The sequence below is a fragment of the Leuresthes tenuis genome, unplaced genomic scaffold, assembly GCF_036924035.1.
Source record: "Leuresthes tenuis unplaced genomic scaffold, fLeuTen1.0.hap1 SCAF_7, whole genome shotgun sequence".
Lineage (NCBI taxonomy): Eukaryota > Metazoa > Chordata > Actinopteri > Atheriniformes > Atherinopsidae > Leuresthes > Leuresthes tenuis.
In genome coordinates, this window is record NW_027325361.1 from 18,527,063 (window position 1) to 18,544,723 (window position 17,661).

The window sequence follows — 17,661 nt, forward strand, 5'->3', positions numbered from 1 at the left end:
TAAAATAACTAAAGATAAGTGCATAATGTTTGAGGTTACAATGAATCCATCAGATGAGAAACTGAAAGACACTGTAGTCAATGGTCACAACTTGAATGTCGGACTGGTTTATTAGAATAAGAAAGTTAACACAGAGCAAAGTCTCCATGCGGAGTGACATGGCGAGCTCAGGACAGAGCTCTTGTGGTAAATAGTGAGTAACTGCTGCAGTGTGTTTGTGTATGGATGTGTGTGTGTGTGTGTGTGGGTGCGTGTGCTGTGCAGTTGCAAGAGGGTGCATGCATGTGTTGTCTTTTTGCGTGACAGGAGACAGATTTCTTTGCGGACACAAGCACACACACTTGCATGTACTTTACAAATTCACACATCGCTACTTCTGTACACACACAGAGGCTGTGTTGTCATGCAGCTACTGCACTGAAATTACATGTAAGCATCAACGTTATGTACACGTAGCAGGGCCATGTGTTGTCATCTGATGACAGCCTGCCCCAAGGCTCCCGGGGGCCGACTGGGGGCCAGCCTCTGGTGAGAGCCACAGGAGAGCGGGGTCCTTCACAGTAGCAGGAGACTCCAGTCTGCATTTTCTATCCCAGTCTTTATGAGTTCATTCACTCTACTTCCTCTTTCTGTCAGATTCTGCATCCAAACAGGACACAACACTTCGGTGCTCACAGTACTGCTTTATAATAATAATAATAATAATAATAATAATAATAATCATGATAGTCAACAGGTTAAACTTCATTGTCATTATCAAATTCGGCACACCAGAGAATTGAAATCATACACAGTAATATTTCATATAAATTTCAAACCAAATATCTACCACAAAAACAAACGATAGAAAAAAACCAAACAAAACAAACATGACAAAAAAGATCAGTGCTGACTAAATACACGTACGACTTTACAAAAATGCAAATGATGATTTGGATCTCGTCTTTGTGCTTATTTCTCTCATACGTTGGCTGGGAGCAGTTTCACTTCAGGGCTTCCATGTGTGTCCGCTGAATTTAACACAAGTCAATCCCCTTCTCTGGACTCTTTCTCGGGCATAGAGCACATACAGTACAGTGGAAAAATGTCGGGTAATATGGCAGTTATTGGCTGGGGGCACACATCGCATAGCTCTACGGCACAAACAACCCCAACACACAAAGGCATGGTCTGTTCAGGAAGCGCACAGACACAACATGACAAATGAAAACACAGAGCGGGTCACAGAGGCTGGGTGGGATGTGTGTGATGATATGTGTGGGATAGAGATAAAGAGGAGAACCGTATGTGGACTAGAGGTAACATATACATTTGACAAAAGAAACCCCAAACAAAATCATTTCCAACGGGAAAGCAATTTACTGCATGAGAGGCTTTGGTAATGTCTAAAAAACTGTTCTGCAACGAGGATTTGATGTGAATTAAATTGGTGGTTACTTTGATTTCTCTTTCTGACTCATTAAATTAACCAGTGAACCTTTAATAGTGACAAACACAATAAAAGCTCAGCCCTTGGCTTTCCTTTAGTGGAGATAGCATGAGTCTGCTCACAATAAAAGGGGCTTGAAAGAAGAAGTTGACAGAGTGCAGCTGTTAAAAGAGGAGGAAAAGGAATGACATGAAGTATGTAAAGAAGAGGGAGGATGATGGCTGTAATAAACAGACTTGCTCCCACGAGGTTACACCTGAATTCTTTAGCTGCCCTGTAATGTTTAACTTAGATTATCAGATTGTGCAGTCAGTAAAGATAACATCATGATTTACAGTGCCTTTACTCGAACCAGTCAGAGTCAGCCTATGCCTGGCCTGAGCTCCATTTCTGTTGTTAATTCAATTTTACTCCCAATTGGTTAAATGGCTCGCTTGTGTGTAGGTATGAACGGGTGCGTTTTTGCGTGCGGCTGGTGGTTAGCAATGGGTCAAAAAAGAGCTGCTTGAACGAGTAGTTGTCTCTCAGGGCTGATGTGTCTGTAGTAATCTTCTCAGGGGCACATCAGGCCATTAGAGGGCTGGGCATGTACTTTGCCTAATCAAGCATGTTTAGTGAAACACCAGAGGAGACACAGAGCGAGATCACGGCTGGGTGGGCACGCTGTATAAGATGGGGAGCCCTCCTTCATAAGTACACACACATTGACGCGCGCAGCACTAAGGCCACAGCAAAGATGGGGACACGGGATAGAGATGAGGAGTTTGGCTTGTGGAGCGCTGTATATCCTCAATACTAATGACCCGTTTCAGGGTGGAATGTGTAAAGAATAAACTGTACTAATGTGGCGAGGCAGTAATGTAGTAGCATCACGTTCGCCTGCCTGCCTGACCTCCTCCTCTGTCCTTGCTTTTATAAATCTCTTTCACTGGCTTGTTTCATATATTATCTCTGGCGTCGGCTGTATATTTTCTGGAGCTGTGTATTAAACATCAGCAGAAACGTCTCTTCAGCACTTTATTGAAAACTGACAGCTGGTACTGAATATCATGTCAGAGATTTGCTGACATTTGCTTTTGTCTGATTAGACTGCAGATTTACACGTAAATTCTGACAAATTTATTGAGGTCACGTTTATATATGGCACCTTGTGTGTAGCTAATTGTAATCTGTCTTTACCATCAGGCCAGTGTAGAACCAATCCTACCTTTTCAGAACCGACCCGCATTTAGAAAGGTTCAGAAATCAAATTTTTTAACAGCTTTAACACAGTGGAAGTTGGGCAGAACTTCTCAGAGAGTAGCCTTTTGCTGCTGCTTTTGTTTACATCTTGAAGAAATGGAAGCATATTTCCTGCATTAGTCTGTCCCAGGGCCAGTGCTTTCTTTTGACACTGGACACTCAAAGGATATTTTCACTTGGCGCTGATTCTGAATAGTGGGCAGAGATCTGTCACCTCACCTCAAACCTGGTGGTTGGCTGAGACTTTTCAGTGTGAAGTTTGCATGTTCTCAAATGACGATAATGGCCCTGTCAGGCAGAAAATGTTGTAAAGATATATTTATTTATCTTTATCATTTGTATATTTCTTAGATCTTTACAACCATTCACTGAAACACCAAGTCAAATATGTCCTATTCTGCAAACCAAATCTCCGTTAAAAGGTACAGTTTTCAGTGTGTAGGTTCCAAGCTTGGAGTGCGTTGTTTGCCATAGTGAAGAGAACTCTGAAAACAGTAACAGAGGAAGAGTGAGAAGAGGATAATATAGCTTGAAATAACAGCCATTTTGTGAGTCAGACTGCTCCAAGTTGTACCTTGCCTTTCACCTTGCTGTCACCAGCCCCATAACTTTCAAAATAATAAAGCAGGAAAATCACTGAGTGGGATTCCTACAGAGTTGGGCGATCATATTCTGTGGGTTTGTCACGCAATCTACTTGTTGCGTTTCCATTGGGTACTTTTATGTATCAAAATATCAAAATATTGCAAAAAATAAATCTTTGTTTGATAAAGGTGGAATATTGAGTTTTTTTTATCACATTAAAGTTAATGTGACAACCACAGTATTTGCAAATGCACAAAGGACTGTTGAATTGTTGAAGAAGCATTTTGCTTAAATATAAGTTCAAAATTAAATTCAAAAAGTAGAATTTTCCATTGTCCACAGTCAGGCTTTCAATCATACCAATTTATTCAAGGTTTGTTTTTGCAGCTCTGCCTGGAGACTTTACCTCCTCTACTAATCTCTTTGCACCTTTATAATCACATAAAAGTAGTGGATTGTAATGTGCATAAATCTTCTTTCCGCTGAATTCTTTAAAAAATGGTTAGGATGTACAAGATATTTTAAAGAAAACCCAGTGCTTTTGGACACAAAAAGCACTATAATTGCTGTAATGGAAAACAGGGATGTTTCGGGAAAATGTCAAAAAAATTTACCAATTGTTATCGAAAGGTGCTTAACTTGTGCATATTGACACTATTGATCATTTAGACCAAAACCAAGCTTCTCTGTTTTAGGAGCACTGTGTGCACAGTATAATGATTTAACTATATCCTATAGCATGCACTGCTCCCACGCATGGCTCTCACTATGTTGCATGCATTTGTGTGAATGTTGGGCAGACATAGATGGAGAAATGAATAGGCCTGAAAAGAGAAGAAGGGTGCGACTGAGAGTAAAATTGATCAAAGCTGCTTTTTTGCACTCAATATGAGTAACACATTCATGTATACAAACCCTAAGAGACTCTCACATACAAGCCGACAGACAAACAAAAACACAACCTTTACTAAAGCACGGCCCTTATGAACTAAAGCTGAGCATATCTACATTTGAATCAAGAAATGGATGAAAGCAGACAAAAACAGAAAACATCAAAAGGTCTGACAAAGAAGTAAGCGAGAAACTCCACACCAAAGTATACCCTTGCCCATCTGTTTTCTTTATCCAACTTTTGTTGGGAAACAAACTGAAAGAATAGAAGGGGATGGAGCCACTAGGGATGACCATTGTGACAGTTAGGTGTGCCCCATCACTGGCCCCCACCCCAGCTTCAGCCCTCAGCTCCTCCCTGTCCCGGTCAACCAGAGTGGGTGAGCCACAAGAGATGCCCAAGCCTGGTTGGTGAACCTTGCATGACGGGATGGAGCTGCTGTCCTCCTCATTGATATTCTGCTAGGTTGTGGTGATGGGCTAGGTTCCTGACTCTTAACAGTTATTTGTTGCCACAGTCTCCTCCTGCTCCCAGGGCACAAAGAGGCTCAGTGTCGGGCAGAGGAGGCTGAATGGAGCTCCCAGGCGGCCGAGACTCACAGCCTCGGTCAGACAGCCAGGCAGAGCTCACATTCCCTTTTTCAAATGCACGGTGGAGCCCAGGGAGGCCTCGGGTCAGGTCAGACAGACCCAGGCATACGGAGAGGCGGCAAGGGACAGAAGAATGGAAGGGAGATACTGTTCCTTTTCCCAGAGCTTTGCTCCATCTGACGCCTCTCAGTTGACTTTGCTGAGAAGCTTAGTATTATAAAAATATCGGATTAAATTTGCTTAATTTTCATTGCCATTAATTTCTTGGTTAATTATTGCTTTCTTTTACTTCATCATGGCTCTGTACAGGGTGAGCGTGAGCCCTCACTAGCCACTGGTCAATAATTAAAACCTTTGATTGGTAAACACACGGAGCTTCAAGTAGACACATCATAAAATCATCTCTCTTCAGTATAAACAATGTTATCAGCAACTTCTTTATATAGCCATACTTCACAGTTAAGACAGGACGCTGGTTGGGGTTGTTGTGGCCACACACAGTCACACATACACACAGCATGATTGTTTGAGAGTCACTGCACTCTGGCACAGCTACAACAGTTCAGTCTCATCTGAAATCCGAAGTAAAGCACATTGTTGTCTGCTGGATGCCACTGGCATAAGAGAATGAAGATCCGTGGTGTCGAAACAGTGAACAAAATAGTGGAGGGGGACCTTTCATATTTGGCGCTACAAGCGGAATTGTAGTTTTTTTTTTTTTTTTTTTTTTTTAATCCTCATCAAATTGTCATTCAGACTGTCCTTCCAAGAAGATTCTTGTTTCGTTTGCACCCCTCTCTCTACCTCGCTGTTTGTCCGGTGGTGTCAAAGTTATGATCTGTGGGTGGCCCCACTGACAGAGCCGAGGGGCTCACCAAGGATTATAATCAGAGAAACGTCTCTGGTGTGAGAGTTTTCTCTTGTTTTTCAACTCTCTCTTTGTTTCTTTTCTCTCTGTCTCTCTCTTTAGTCAGCTGAATGACGTCAGAACATTTAATGACAGTGAGAGAGGACAGACAGGGTAAGGTTGGACTGGGACAGTAAGTCTAACAGGTTGATTTACTCCAGTTTTCTGGCGGCGGGAATGGGTTTTCAGAGAGAGCTTGGTGTCAAGGCTCAACTACTTAATCTCACTGGCCGCTGGGGTTACGCTCTCCCATGTTCTTCCCCATAAGACGGCTGAAGTCAGCCAGGTCTCCCAGCCTTTGAGGACCATGCATGTCAGGCCTGATGAGGCCCTGGCGCTGAAGGTGATAGGTCACACCATTGTTGCTGTTGTAGTTGAGTGCCTCGTGACTCCAGCGAGGCTCCCCATAGTCCATGTGGGGAGTGGGAGCAGAAACCACCCTCCGTCGGTTGGGTGAATCCTGTGGCGTGGCGGGGTAGATGTATTCTCCCGCTGAGTTCCTCAGGGTTCCGGTAGGACGACTGCCACCTTGCTCCCCTCTTTGGGTGGCAAGGATCAGGTAACGCTGGCGATCTGTTTGTGGGGGCAGCACAACCTCCCCTGGGTCTTCTATCCGGACCATTCCCCCACCACCTCCACCTCCATTCAGGAACTTGGAGCTTAGGTAGATAACAGCATTATTGGGACAGGGAGTCCCTACAGAGGTGAGGAAGGTCTGGCTCTGGTCCCAGTCGGTATCTGTGAGACGCATGGCTCGTTTTTGCTGCAGTGGAGTCTGCTCCGGAGTAGGCAGCAAGCCTGGATCCATATCTCCTTTGGGCCAACCATTGGGCATCACAAAGGGGTTGTCTGCCTGTGAACGGCGTCTCTCTCCTCCACTGGTTCTCGTTACGCTCATTACTGACCCGCTGCGGCCCTGGCCCAGCATGCTCTGCTCTTTGTCACTTTTGCGGCGGACGCCATTGGCTCCAGAGCCACGAGAGTGCCGGTGGCGATGACTCATGATCCAGCAGACAGTTAAACCAGAGAGGATGGCTCCCGTTGAGAAGGCTGAAACAGCAGAGACCACCAGCAGGTTTACTGACACGAGGCCATCAGGTTCCTCGATAAAACTCTCTTGGAGCAGCATTCCTACACAGAGAGATACAATCATAGAAAGAAAGAGGGTCATCAGTCAACTTGTGGCGTAATCTTAATAGCATAAGTATTTCCTGCAATAAGCATGTGGGAGTTAACAAACAACAGGACAAAATTACCTATTTTCTCTCTCCTCTCTGTGGGTGGGAACGGACATATGCTTTTCAGACAAGGTAGCTCTGGTTAATTGCTTTCATTACGTAAAGTGGATGGTGATTTTAATAGCTGTAATAACTGTCTTCCTGACTGAGAATAGCTCTCAACCATAACATGATTCACAACATTAGCTTTACAGGGAAAGAAACCCAGTCTGGCATTAAAGGTTAGTAAAAATCTTATGTATTTTCATGTTATATTTTCATACAGTTGAAAATCAACTATGGCACATCCATGCGCTATATCATGTCAATATCAGATGATTCAAGTTTGCACCCTCTATGGCTGACAAGAAAATACTGGCCCTAAATTAGAAATTAACTGCAAGAAAAGTGAATACACCTGTGACCGCTAACATTCTGTTATTACTGAAGCAAAATTAAGTACGTAAGTGATGTCCAATAAGCCCAGTTGCATAAACATGGGTATGAAATGACCTGTGACCACCAGAACTTTTTCAATTCTGCACCTTTGGGCTATATTTATGTATTTGTCATGGCTCTACATGGGAAAAGAACAGGAGTAGAAATTGAAAAATGAGATTTGGAACCAGATCTGTCTTCACAAAAATAAAGAAAGATTCAGGATTGGCAGCGAAAAAGTTGAAAATCGCACTAAAACTAAAAAACATTAATCGAGAGGTTCAGAATAAGCCAGAGTGCTATTTATCATCATATTATTAACTTGGAAAATCTGTCAGGTAGGAGCCGCAGACTTGGCACAGAGATTATCAATAGAAATCAGAATTTCTGCGACAGCTCAGGAAGTGTAAAGGTCAGTGTGTGTGTATAAAATGGATCTATATAAATAGCATCCAAAAAAAAAAAAGATTTTTTCTCTTCACCGTGAAACTGCAGATTAAATTTAGCTAAAAATCTAAAATAGAAGCCTTTTTTAAAGTATTTTTAAAGATGATGATCATATTAACCTCGATAGTAACTTCAGTGAAAGGAAAATCAAAACAGTGATGCATTAAGGTGAAAGTGTAATGATGGCGCAAGGACAAAAGCTTTAGAGGAAATTTGCTTATATAGATGGAACTGTGAGTGCCTGAATACACCAGAATACCAGCTGACAAGTTGACTCCCATTCTGCAGATGCTTGGCAGGGGAAGAATAGTCCAGCATGATAATGATCCAAAGCATTGCTGCCAAAACCAATAATGTAAAAACCAGACAAGAACGTCACCTCATTTAATTTCAACAGAACCCCCTTTGTGGCATTTTGAAGAGAAACATATAGTAATAACAAAAAAATATGTAAAGAGTCTGTCAACAAAACTCTATACTATTGAAAATAATATCTGTGGGGGTCTGCATTTTTATTACAGTAAATCTAAACTGTTTTTTAACCCTTACCCTAATTTCCACAAGGCCAAACACTCAACTGTTCAACTTAGAAGTAATTGAATTAATTTAAAGTGATAAAATTGAACTTGATATTTTAGTAAGATTCAAAGTGGGTCAAACATGATTTAGCACACAAATTCTGCTATATAGTCTGTAAATAGTATGTTGTTGCTATTTTGATCGACATAATTATCAGCTACCTGGAGACCTCAGACACTGGCTACTTCTAGGTTTAGGTTTTTGTCTCAAGTACAACTAATGGAAGTCCGTGTGCATGGCATTTGAACTTGCTATTTCTGTTATGAATGAAAAAAATACAGATAAAGGCCGCCATATCTGCAGCCTTAACCACACATTTCTGTATTTCCTTTGTATAAATACATGAGATGAACTCCTTCCCCACTGAACTGTTCATGAATTATTGAAGATATGAATACAGCAAGACCACAGCAAATACTTCCATGGATCAATTAGAAAAATGCCAGAAGAAGAGTTGTTTTTTTGCTCTTTGAGCTCCTGGGACCAGAACCAACGAATACAATGAAATTGTGCCATGGGAAGCAGAGGAAGGAAAGAAGAGCGTGTTACAGAAAGAGAGGGAGAGAAAGACAGAGAGTTGCCCAAAGCAAACTTGAGCATTTGGGGCCTTAGACAAACAGTAGTAATAGTTATTAAATTACAACACAGATAGTGGCAGAGGGAGACTGCGTCTACAAGGACAGCAAAATAAATATTTTTTCACTGAAAATAAATGGATGTCATTAATAGACATCAGGAGCCACTTACTCACTTACGCATTGCACAGAAAAGAATCGGTGCGAAGAATGGGAGAAAAAAAATGAACATCATCAAGAGAACGGCAGTGTTTTTCAAAAATAAACATTCTTTCATTGTCTGACAAATTTGCTTTTAATGGGGACAAAGGGAGCTGGATATGGCACACATACGGCGGTATGAGACAGCCTAGTGGGTAATCAATGTGGCCTGTGGATTTGCATAGTAAAGCCTTCCTCTACAGGAATGGCAGTTTAAACCCAGTGGAATACCACTAATTTGCTATGTTTTACCAGGGGTGATCTTGAACATGTTTAAGGGCTAAAGCGCGCTAACAGGAAACTGCGACTTAATTGTGACAGTGTTTTATTTTCTGAGCAAAAACCCTATCTAGATCGGCAATTAGACGAAAACACAACAGGTGTAACAACAGCCGAAGGAGGAAGCCACTATCAAAAGAAGCAGCTTCAAGAAATGTAAATGTTTCCCTCAAGTAATTTACTGTAATTATCAAAGCAGCACAAATATAGACAGTACCCTAGCGTAGCATAAAAAAACACAGCTGCATCCTGCAGGCTGAGACACTGTTAGGATTGACTATTTCTATACCCAAAACGAATAAAAATACTAAATAAATGGGGCAAAAAAAAATGACTGTTAGTGTTGTTAGAGGAAGAAATACCAAAAAGCCAAACAGCTCTCAAATAGTTAATCAGTATCAAAATCAGCTCAAATAATATCCTGAAAAACTCTCCATACAGCTCAAACATATTGAAACACGTGACCTCACATGATAACACATCACTGAATCTATTAGGAAGTTTTACACAATGTTTACTTTGATGAATTATCCCAAAAAAAGATTCCTTTCGCAAGGGATCAGATTTTGGCACAAGAGCGGGTTTGTTAAAAAGCAGATCTTGCATTAGGCGATGTGATGCACTTACTCCCGGTAAGGTCCACCCTCTTTCCCCTGTTTTCCCTCTCCATCTGTTCTCTTCTCCTTTTGACTGTTTTAAGCCAAACAAAACAAAATCTAAGCAGACAACAAGGGTCTCAAACAGAGGTAAAGGGAGAGGATTCCTCACAAATGGTGCTGATGTCCCAGTATACAACGTGATGAAACACATCTTCACATCCTCACGTGACACAAAAAGTATATTACAGAAACTGTGCACTACACTGGTGCATTGTGGCCCAAAGCCAGCATCTATGGAAACTGCAGCTTGTTATTGCTGTTTTAGTTGTTCAGTCAGAACTATATGCATGTTCTGTTACTGTCAGGATTATTGGCTCTGTTTTAGCATTTAGCCATGCTTTCTGTGGGTTTTCTGCTTTGTTTTGTGACTTTAATTTTTGTGTAATTTTCCCAGTCCACTCCTTTGGTGGCCTAAGTTAGAGTTGCTCTCTGTTTCTCCACACACCTGACCTTTAGTAACCAAAGTAAAAGTGACCAAACCACCTGCCTTTGATGGTCATTTGCTCCCTCAGGATAAATACTTCTTGGTTTCCATTGTTCTCAGTCAGAACTTCAACTTCATCTTTGCGCTCTGTTGCCTCCTAGTTTTGAATAAAAACTATTACCGTATTCTATTCTTGCCTGCCTTCCTCTGGAGCCTTGTTCTCCACCACTGCAGCACTCCTGCATAACATATATATTGTAATGTAGCACTTCTAAAATATTTCCATGCGAGCTGCAGCAATGGGGCCACCGTGACTCTGTAAACAGTTATTTGCAAACACTCATTTTGTTCTGATATATTTCCATCCCTTTCATGGAATATATTGATTTTTTTTTATATTGAAGGCAGCAGTCAATGCTTGTGCCTGTTGATAAAGTATAACCAAATGTAGCAACATCTTATCATAAAGTTTTGAATCTGTGTTATGAGGAGAGATGTCAGTGATGTGTTCTCAACCAAAAACTGTCACCTCAGAATTGACTTGTACCTGTCCTGTTGGCATTTGTTTACGCAACACATAGCTGTAAATATCTGTTGCATAATTATGAGGTCCTGGTGTATTCAAATAGTGTTTGAAATGCATTGTCTGGTGAGTCCTCTGCATACTGTGTGTGAGAGAGAATGAACAGGTGGACATTCAGAAGCTCCTCAATCTACATCTACACCGATATGTTTTCATTTCAAAGCAAAACTTATCAGCATCCAGACAAGTGTTTTAACATCCTTTTAGAATAATCTTCACCCAGGTAAGTGTTACATGTATTGCATGACCATTCAGTGCAAACAGGAAGCAGAGGCTTAGTTGCTTAGTTGTGGAAAAGTCTATAGAAGAACAACAGAAATGGAGAATGGAAGAGATGAGAAACGAGGCGGGAATGTTACTGAAATAGCAAATATTAATGATATATCACATATAATAAAGAAATGAGTAAATCATTTTGGAGGAACATAAAGGCTGTCACACAGATACAGATACTATGTTTTTGCCCGTCCAGACTTCAACATAGTCCCAAAGTTTTCAGCTAAAACAGAATCAGCAGAGTTTCTGAAACTCTGTTTGAGATGCCTTGAGTGACGTGTTTAACAAGAGTAACCACAAAAGAGTTGAGCTATATAAAACCACACTGTATTAGTATGACTGAAGATAATCAAATGCAGATTTTTCTGTGCACTGAAACCATTATTCAAAAGACTGCAATTGAGATGCTTTCATAATGTTTCCTGAGGTCTGGTAACATTATACAGCACATTTGTTTTGCTTTGACCAAACACAAAAGGAACAGAAATAAAAATCCCAAATTCAGTTTTGGAAACTCCAGAAGCACTTCTCTTTATACATAAGAAATACACATAATCTCTGATTTTAAAATCTTTCGGCATGATTGCTGACTGGCGATTCAAAACAAACAGCTGAACAGCTCAGGCTGATGGTGTCATACAAGTGACTCTTATGTCATGGAAAATAACATTTGAGTTCGTTACCAGCTGACGAGTGAAGGAATCTGTATCGTTATTGCAACTCATCCTGAAAATAACCTGAATATGTGAGGCAAAAGTCACAAAACTTAATTCAATAGTTGTTGACTGCTATGTATTAAAATAAATCGGAGAGTAACCTGCTTTCCTTTCTTTATTCAATTAATTGCTCTGCTGTGTTTCTTCCTTTCACTTTCCTAAAAGCACTTACAGCTGCCCAATAAAAGTAAAACTAACGATGACCAGAAATTTATTAAACCATTCATCCATCTCCCTGTTGCTTACAACTACACCTTACAGCTTGGAAAAAACATCCTTGACACTATCAATGCGGGTCTATACTCTCAACAAGTTTTCCGTTTCCATTGATTTAGACCTGCCATTTATCAACTGAGCATGTTGGCAAATCAATGTCCTCTTCCAGACTAATTAGTCCTTTATCAACAATTCAATAAACTCAATGATACACATAGACAGTAACTGTAGTTACAGCATGTTAATTATGTCACAGGTCAGCTCAGCTAGTACAAATACTTCTGAATAATTCCCATTGCATTTTATCAGGGAGATTGACGTAGGTTTAAGCTAAACGTGAATTTTCTTTGCTTTGGTGATTCCACAACCCTCTCATCTCTCATCTCCTTTTTACTTATTTTTTTCCATCTGATAACAGCTGCTTATGGATATTAATATATTTTTGCGATTCAAAATCTGAATGAATCCTCTGAAGCAGAAGCTGTATGTGGCTTGAGTTATGCATTTAAAAGCGTTTAGTTAACAGAATATTAGGGTTTATGTAATATATTTTGATTTCTCTACTGGATGTAAAAGCTTGATTACTTAATCACTTAAAACTGCTCTGAACACAGAAGGCAGCTCAGTATTTGGGTCCCACAGAATATCCTTTTCACTTCATTTCTTCATGCTGTAACTCAGCCAGTTTGTGGTTACTCAGGCTAACCAGAACAGACGTCCTTTAAGTCTTTGTGTATTCAGCTAAGCACCAATGTTTTTCTATGTTTAGATTGAACTTGGCATTTTTTTCATTGGGAGTTCTTCTTTTCTCCTTCAACATATTGTTGGGATCTTTGTTGCAGGCGCCAACACGAGGGCCAAATTCTTGCTGCATTTATCTTCATGTTTCTGGCCAACACTCAGTTTGGAAAGGCAGCCACTTTCAGTAACATTAAAGTTCTCTCTTCTGTAGAATGGGGGTTCTTTGGGCTGCAAGTATGACACAGAGGAAGGCATTTGGAGGTTAAAACCACCTTTAAACGCACACCAGACACAAGGAATTTGAAAGGTCAGATTATGGATTGGCAAACCGCAGCTTTGATGACTTTGTAAACAAAAATGACGTGCCACAACCATAGGAAAGTTCAGAAAAAGTCAATAACCGTAAATCTCCACTCTCATACACATCACATCTGGAAATGTTCCTGCCATGCTCAGCTGCAGAGGTTGTAGATGATTCTCTGACATTTATCTCTACAGTGGTCCAGGATTGCTGTGTGGCTCTTCTGATTTAATTCTGCACGGTGCAAGAATACCGCCGTCAAATTCATGCAAGAGAAGAGGTCTTGACAGGAGTGTGTGTGTGTTAGTAATGTATGAGTGTGTGTGCTGACATGTTATCTGTAGAATGGAGACAGGCTAAATATGGCTCCTCAGCGCTTTCTCTTTGACAAGGCTGCGCATGTTAATTATTTTGCCAATTTGGATACTCGTGTCTTTCTCGGATGCACAACATCTACAATACACACAGTGAGGGAAATATGGAGGTCTATGATGAGAAAGAAAGGTTGGATGGATGGAAATTTGGGAGCGCATGTGTGTTCTTTTTTTTGTGACAGCAGACAGGTTTCCCTGCATCCTACCAGGGGTGAAAGCAAAAGTATCTGCTTATGCGCTCTCTCCTCCCTTCAGCTTATTCTCTCTTCTCCAATCCTGCTTACTTATTAAAGCTTAATAGAAGCCAACAGGCTGTCTGTCAGCCTGACGAACACTGAGCTGCTAGTGTTGAGGCACCCAACTCCAATTAGAGTTTAACAAGGAGAGGAGAGGTTAGCAGTGAAGAGACGAGAAGGGTTTTCTAGTATTGGTGCTGAGAGGAAATGGGAGGACCAGTGAGGAGCTGTTACAAAAAGGAAACACAAAAGACGCAGAAGAGAAGAAGGCATAAGAGAAGATTAAACAGGTGAACAGATGAAAAAAAGCAAATGGAGATGGGGTTATGGAGGAGTGAAGGGACCTAAGAACATCAAATATGTAACAGCTCTGTTGCTGCAAACAGACAAACAAACAAACCAGCAAACTGTCAAATTCAAAGCACAAAGAATCTTGTGTTTCCTTTGGTATTCGTTTGCCTTTGTCTCTAACCCTCAGTCATCTTCTCCTTCGTTCTTTCCTCCCTCCGATGCTCTCATTAGCCATTAATCCTCTCCCAATAGCGCTCGTGTCCACCACTCTAATCACAAGGCTGGCTCCATGATAGGAGTAAGAGCTTCAAAATTCAAATAGAATTTGGAAACTTTTACAGACATTTTCAAATCAAGGTTGTCTCAAAATTCAACATTAAAGTCACAAAGAGATGGCATCTGCTTCCATTTTCCCCTTCCTTTAATTCAGCCAGTGAGTGATGGAAATGATCCAGTTGTGGGAGATTTCCCTTGATTTGATTTGTGGTAGAAGACTCTGCATTTGCTTGCTCCATGCTCAGTTTGGCTGCACTTTGGACAATGGCCTTGTTATTATATGTGGAATAAATAAAGAATCAGAATAAAGACAAGGAGGATAATTTTCAACCCAGCATCGCTGATTATCTAAAATAGAGAGGTGCATCCAAAGGACAATCTCTGTATAACAACTTTGATTCGGTTTTTATAGTTCTGGCCAGCTCTTTTGGTTATGAGAGTGGTTTAATCATCAAAGTAGCTATTTGTATCTGAGAGCATTATAGCATCACCACACTGGACTCCAGAAAAACAAGCACTCAGACTTTGAGTGAGATCAGCATATAGAAAACCTCCCAAAAAAAGGGCAGCATTGTAATTTTGAGGACATTAATGGACATTTCACAAGTTTGACAAGACAAAACAGCATCCTTCCACCTTTAATTACCTGAATTATTTCAATTATCTTTAGATTCTATTATTTCTCTGTGCCAGACATTTATCTTCAGAGGACTGAAAAGCTTTGATTGACACAGTTTACAGCTGTAAGAGCAACCAGTGCTCATTCGGGCATCCTATACTGACATTTTTGTTGAAGGCAGGATTCACACGTACGTTTTCTCAGCCTTCGTTGCTTTTGCTTTTAATTCTCTTTGACTGGGACGATGTCTTGCCGTGCTGAATTGCATTGTGGTTTCATAGCTTCACTTTGCTAGCGTTGCTTGTTGTGGAAAAGTTGCCAATTGTTCAACTTTTCTATCAGCACCTGCTAATCAAACCACTGATTGCATGTCTGATCTCCAGATTGGTTCTCCACAAAGTTCCCAAAGTTACGTGCACCCACTGTCACAGTGTTAACTCACTGCATGCATGAGAATCCTGCCAAAGAAAGTAGCGCCTCTGAGATACACAAAAGGTGTTCTTTGCCGTCATGTCATTATAAATCTGTAGCACAATCTGTAGACAGAGGTAGGAGGAGTGGATATGGGACCTCTGTCTTTGAGACCATTGTTTGAGTCCTGTGTTAGATCATTGTTTCTTTCTTTTAAGATGTTTTCTTACTTGCTGTTTGGTATGGTCTTAATCCCAAATCCACTAGGTTAGAGTAAGAGAAAGATCATGGCAAGGCTTAAAATACCCACTCTCATGTAGTTAACACCCCATGTTGAAAAATCGTGCAAAAAGATCTAACTAAATGTGTATCGACCCAGATTGTAATATAATAACTTTTTTTTTTTTTAGAAAAAGACACCAAATGACACCGAGATGCCGGCAACCCTTGCTAAGCTTCTACACGGGTTTGGATTATTGGGTCGAGATGTTGGCCTTGTTAGATGCTAACTAATTAATTTGGGAGCTATTCTGAGGCCGCCCACGTTTCAATAAGCTTCTTAATCAAAAGCCAAGCCAGGGAACTTTTATGCAGTTTGAGAGGTGGAATACATGTATTAGAAATGGAGCACATCAAAACAGAACAAAGAGACTTTGCAGCATCCCGGTGGACCTCGATGGCACGAGCACACACTTCTGAACTTGATAGGTTACGACTGTGTCAGCGAACAGCCAGTGATCTGAAGGGCTTTCATCTCCAGAACCTACCATTTTTCTGCATAATGTTAATGTTTTTATGTGCGCAGTGAAGGAGGGATGCACGTGGCAAAGCATGTGCACTGTACTACCAATATGTTTGAATAGATGTATGAATATGTGTGTGTTATTAAATAAATGCACACACCACCCGCATCCATGGTTCAGTGATTTTGCTCATTATCCTCTTCTCCGTCTGCTCTTTTAAAAGACTGCAAGTATTATTTTGCTCCTTGTTTATAGCACCTTCTCTCCCCTTCCGCCATCTTCCTCCTTTTTTATTTTTTAGCTGCATTACTTTTTTTCACCATGATCTTACCTACTATTTCCACCCCTGCATCTATTTCTCTGTCTCACACAGATACCGCTCACGCTATGAGTTGTCAGACTGACACCAATGTGTATCATTTCTGGATCGAAACAAACTGAGAAAGAATGACACTTAAAAAAAAAGTAACATTTCCTTACTTGAACTCCACCTGGTTGCCCTTGTAAACCGTGTTTACTCTGGATGACTATAAAACATTTTACAGTCCACCGCTGACAGTGTTTTTGGAGGAAAGTTGCTGGAGAGATCTGCACAACTCTAGTCAAGTAAAAAATTGAGGAAAAAAATAATCCTTCAGCCTTGTATCCTGAGGGCCTGTCAGATGTGCCCGCATTGGACTCGGCTGATCAATATGTTCAAACATTTATGCGCACAGGCCATGTGTTTGTAATTAAAATTCCATAAAATCTCCACCAGAAAACACGCTGTTGATGGATTTAGGTTTTCAGCTTGGTTTATTAGTGAGGGCAGATCAGGCTCAGAGTCAAGGTTAGCAATGATGACTGCATTAAAGCATTGCCGCCAAGAATCTCTTGCTCCTATTCATTCCTCTCCTGCATCTCTTACCCTCCGTTGCTACCCAGAATAACTTTTTTTTTTTTTTAACTCGTCCTCATTTCAGTTTCTTTCTCCTTTTTTTATGCTTATGGTGTAGAAAGAAAGCTGCTTGGGGTAAATGAGGTAACTCTAGATTTGCTTTAGGGAAGGCTGTGTGTTAAAATCATCAGAGGGGGGGCTGACTTCCTTTGCTGCTGTGTAATCAAAGGCTACAGGCTTTTTTTTTTCTGGCTTCTCATAAATGCTTTTTACCACCTAAGCTGGAATCAGGAATGTTCTTCATTGAATTTGTGGATTCAATTATATCAGCAGACCTTGTCTTCAAAATCTGGTCACCCTTTACTTAAAGGCAGCTTAACAAGGACGAGTCTGTTTGCAGTTTCGGCTGCATCCAAACCATTCACACCACGGTGAATTACATTGTTTTCCTGAGAGTTTTCTGTACATGTGTGCAAAACTATGTGTGGCTCTCCCAATGGGATGAAGTTTTTATCTTTTCCTCTATATAGTATGAGT

At 40.8% G+C, this 17,661-nt stretch overlaps 1 protein-coding gene across 1 annotated transcript in view; it reads right to left on the reverse strand.

The window, feature by feature from the left end:
* Positions 1-76: 76 nt before the first annotated feature.
* The window catches only part of sema6bb (sema domain, transmembrane domain (TM), and cytoplasmic domain, (semaphorin) 6Bb), a 129,884-nt gene continuing 112,299 nt past the window's right edge, over positions 77-17,661 (reverse strand). Inside the window, exon 17 of the mRNA XM_072389717.1 lies at positions 77-6,776. Coding sequence (XP_072245818.1) covers positions 5,869-6,776 — 908 coding nt within the window. The 3' untranslated portion in view covers positions 77-5,868. The remainder of the gene's footprint in view (positions 6,777-17,661) is intronic.